The following is a 4,814-nucleotide window of genomic DNA, read 5'->3' on the forward strand; positions in this document are numbered from 1 at the left end:
GTGTATCTATTAGTCATTTATTGATGAAAGTGTGTGAATGTGTGTATGTGAGCTTCTTTCAGCAGAATCTGACCTCCTCTACTGTATCTACTGTATCTTCTCTCCTCTTCACAGGATGTCCCGCCCCAGGACGCAGAGCCCCCATCGGAATATTAAGGTTGGCCTTCGAGACAGACAAGAAAATCCAATGAACCGGTTACCACCGCTGCTATACCTCACAGACGCTGAGGTGAAAGCATCCCTGAAACTGTTCACCTCCTACTGCAACCGTGCATATAATCCAATCACCTGAGTACCAAAGTCATTTAAGCTCACGTAATATTGTGCAATGGTCGAGCGTAGTTATCGAAACCAAACCTTTCCACAAAACCTGCTGGACGTGTCTTCCTGCTGGAGTTTGTATTTCATAAAGAGCAAAGTGCCTGTATGAAAATGAGCTGCGGGCAACAGATAAAACAGTGAGATGACAGACATCCTTCTGTTTGCTGAGCACCGACGCAGACAGCCTGTCTTTTTTAGTCTGGTCTTTATTATGTGGTGTCTAAACGCGGCATGCATTATCAAAAAGTCCAAATGTGAAAATGTAAATGCGTTTAAAGCTTTACATTAGAAGGAAAGTATCTGGATTGTTGCCACATCTCTTTTCTTAAATATTATTATTGGTGTTTTTCATCCATCCTATCATTTTGGTGAATCTCACGAAAGCGGGTCACATTTTACCCCAAAATCAAAAGTTAAGAAATAATATTGATCTTAAATAGAATTATTTGACGAAAAAGCACATTACCCTTAAAGTTATTAATACTGTTTAATATTTTGTTTAGTAAATGTAATTCTAATTATAACAACATATAAATATATAAAATATATTTTCACAGACGTAAGAATGGTAATTTTGTTGCGTTGTGCTAATGTAAATTTGGATGGGAAAATGTTTAATAATAGTAATAATAATAATCTACCTTAATTTCCACATACAACCACAAACCTTTTTTTTAATATACGCTGTTCTGCCTGTTTTTATAAATTATTGTCCTGCTGTATTTGGTCACACAAGATCAAAGACTAAATTCAGTTTACAATTTTGCAATACAGTGTTTTGATTAGAGCATGATGTGACATCTCTCGACCAATCCGCAACGCTTATAAAGATTTGGCTTTACTCCAGTTTTGCATGTATTTCATAGTCCAGTACATCAAACCCTTGGTTTTCTTCTCTTTTTCACCCTGTTTCCTTCTTTAATTTAATTTGTCTGGCTTTCCATCTGTATAGGCCGCTGGATGAAATCTGTTTGTTGGCTGTTTTAGGCTGTACAGTAGTGACCATGTGCTCCTGTCTTTGCATGCATGACCAGTCTTCCTTCTATCTGTGCTCTCTGATGGACCGTATTCTGATTCTTGTGTACGCTTGGGCTTTGTTTTTGTTTTGTTTTTTTGATTCATGTGTATATGGAGAGTTTTTATGGAAAGATAAAGGTGTCTATTTTTGGCTGAGGTGCTCAGTGTTTGTAAAAATCGTTCTCTAAACTGTGGTGAACCGTTAAAATCTTTCGTTCCAAGTTATCGCGCCCAGCCAGATGTATAGTTACTGGGGAAAAGTATGTGAACCCTTTGGATTTCAGCATAAATTAGTCATACAGGATCTGATAAAAAAAAAAACAAAAAACATTTTCTTTTCTTTTTTTTCAACACGATAGGACGTTTGAGGACATTTAACTGGTTATATTAAATCATACATTTGCCAGTGTGTAAAATATAGATATGAAACCGGATTTTTGGTGGTTATTTGTTTCAGCAGACTTCACATTCAGCTCGCATTTTCACCAATTTATGCAAAACCACAGGGTTTACATAGATTTTCCCTTCAACTGTATTCCGGTTAGAAAAAGGAAAATGGCTGTAAGGACTTTAGTTAAAGTGTACAAGTCTATTTTTATACCAATTGTTTCTGTTTAGATAAGAAATGTTTTCCTACCAAGAAGAGAAAAGCTGGAACACATCAACACCACCATAATGTATTTCATGTACTTGTGAATGGCCTTGTGTGAGTACTGTAATGCAATGTACATTGAAATGTGTTTTTACTCAGCAGAAACTGGCTTTTCAGATTAAAATATTTAATGTTGACATGCTTGAGTGTTTTTGAGCAAAGAAAAGCGCACTGGGAAACTGTAAAATCAATACAGAAGTTCAAAACTGTACGCTAATCTTAAATTACGTAAACACAAAAACACACAATACTCACCTGCAGGGCTTTTACGTTGGACGATGGCTGTTTAGACATTCTGTGCAGTTGTGTCCACGTTCCTGCTGTAGAAAAGACAGAAAGAGACCGAATGCATTGATCAGATGGATGGAGCGGCCTGGTGTGGGTTTGAATGCATGTATTTCGTCTGTAGCTATGTGTATGTATGTTACGGAAAGCCGGTCAAAAGTAAAGCCCCCTGCGGCTCTCAGGTGCCCGTGGATAGTCTTTCAGTTGCTTAGTGACTCCTGCAGAGAGGAGCAGGTAGCAGCTCTTACCCCTGAATCATTTATGTTAACATGGAGAGAACAGGGCTGGGTTAACACACACCTACACACTCTTTATACTAGATATGAAACATAAAAGTGGGATATCTACTGATGTAATAAATAAATAAAGAGCTGCTCATTAATAGCTCAGGGAGACTTTGGTATATTTAAGCTTAGTTGGTGAGAGTTCGGATGACTTTACTAACACACGATTACTGGGGTTTTTTTGCTTACAAGAACCGCCTTAAAAAGAAAACGGGTTTCAGCAGAAGTCTTCATTGGGTTTCTCATTCCTGTCCAGAAGAAAACCACTGCTGTATTTTCACTCATTCATTAATAAATAAAGAAATAAATATTCAGATTAATAGTTTAGTTTAGACTCACAAAGTATCCTGTGAATGGAAATCATTGCCATCGTTATTTATTATCGATAAATATTTATTATATGCATTATCAGTATCAGTTTTAGTACAATTTGAGCATTATGGGATTTATGGTCTACAAGTATAAAAGCCTAATAACAGCCTTTAAAAAAGAGAATCAAATTCTGTATGTTATTTTTTAAAGAAGCATGATATACTTTCTTGAAATACACAATATATTTCTGATTGTGTATATATATGGGGTGAACAGAATTTTCTTCTTCTAATTCTAAATAATAGGGACATGCTATAAGGAAGCAGCATTTCCTAAGAATGTCCTGGAGGGAAATTTAAAAAAAAAAGACATTTACATACTTGACAACACAAATTCTTTGCACCTTTACATTTTAGACAAAGGAGACTGCATGTTGAATGACTCATTTTGTCTTGCAGGAAGCTGTTCGGAAATATGTAAAATCATCCAGTGTCCTAATGAACACAGCTGTAGGCAGATGAGCTTTGATTATGTGCTCACAGGGAGCTTTCTGCCCGTAATTTGCTCGGTTGTGCTGCTGATGAAACGTCCCGCTGAGAACACCTGGGACATAAAGAGGAATCCTCCTGAGTGCTACAGCCAGCGTGCATCTGCAATATTCATATCAATACTTTCTGTCTCTCCTCTTTTTTAAACTTAATACAGGTCTCAGTGGGGTGGCTAGGATTGGTAGTGTTTAAAACCTTAGCAACCGTAACCAGGGATGTTGTTTGCACATCAACAGCAGTGCATTAGTACTAGTGGTGTGGAGTCACTGCTGCCGAGTGTTGAGCTAAATTTATCTTTCAAAGAGCAGCTGTCCAACACTCCTCCGAAATACCCTTCTAAATCTCCTCAATGTATCCAAAATATCAGTCAAAGATAAAACTCAATATACTAAAAAAAACATTACTGAAGCATAAAACTAGGGCCAAATCGCCTCTGGCAAAAACAAATTGTGTTTTAAGTTTCTAGGTTCGTTACCTTCAGTCTCAAACTCTACATTTAACCACCCACAGTATCACAAACCCCACCAGATCCTGAAATCTCACACTGAATATTGCATCTTCAAAAACTCCCACAATGGTTTCACAGGCACAATTTATTTGCATTAAATTCCCACTATGATTGGAAGTCTCTCAGACGTTCTAGACCTTTCCAACCGGTTTGACAAGATTTTCAAAATGTGTATTTGATATTCAAAAGGTCGAATGGCTTGTTAATTAAATTCATTGATTGTATTATTCGGAATAACTCTGTATATTATGTAAATCATCACACGTCATTGCAATCCTATGTTTAGATGCGATCTGATTCTCCTGCGCCAAAAACCACAAGACAGAAAAAAAATAAGAATTTACATGTACCATCACAGAATGCTAATGCTTATGTAAAAGTACAGTTACAGTTTATATCAAACCGGCTTGCTGTTTTAGAGTGTGTTATGTAGGCCCGAATCCCGCCAGAGGCCTGAGTCATTATCACACGCATTAGTCCCACGCAAACAAAACATATACATAAATCATATGAAATTAGTAAGAATTAGGGTACTTTTAGAGGAAGCTAAAGGAAAGGTCAAACTTTGATTTAAACACATTTTATCTGCCTCATTATATCCTAATAATTCTAGTCAAATATATCTATTGTGAGCATAACACTGTTTCACACACATGCAGATGAACACACACACACACACACACACACACACNTACCTGCTGGCGTAACAGTAAACCGCTGTTCCCTGCTGTGAGACAGACAGGACAAATGTCAATCTTTCTCTCTCTCTCTCTCTTCTGTCTTTCTCTTAATACACTAAAGCGGTCTTGACTTCTGTGATCGGGTTCTGGTTCTGTTCAACACCTTCTCTCTCTCACTCTTTCTGTCCCTCACTCCAGGCTGTAGAG

General features: G+C 37.3%; 1 protein-coding gene across 2 annotated transcripts in view; it reads right to left on the reverse strand.

Moving 5' to 3' along the window:
• Window positions 1-4,814, reverse strand: part of LOC122345426 (small muscular protein-like) — a 7,525-nt gene extending 2,711 nt beyond the window's left edge. Inside the window, exons 1-3 of one of the 2 annotated variants that reach the window (XM_043239545.1) lie at window positions 4,623-4,814; window positions 2,246-2,307; window positions 74-163 (exon numbers count right to left, since the gene is read on the reverse strand). In XM_043239545.1, coding sequence (XP_043095480.1) covers window positions 74-163; window positions 2,246-2,284 — 129 coding nt within the window. In that variant the 5' untranslated portion in view covers window positions 2,285-2,307; window positions 4,623-4,814. Of the gene's footprint in view, window positions 1-73; window positions 164-2,245; window positions 2,311-4,622 lie in introns of both variants that reach the window. The other variant, XM_043239544.1, reaches the window with a different exon arrangement.

The sequence above is a fragment of the Puntigrus tetrazona genome, chromosome 5, assembly GCF_018831695.1.
Source record: "Puntigrus tetrazona isolate hp1 chromosome 5, ASM1883169v1, whole genome shotgun sequence".
NCBI classification, from domain to species: Eukaryota; Metazoa; Chordata; class Actinopteri; order Cypriniformes; family Cyprinidae; genus Puntigrus; species Puntigrus tetrazona.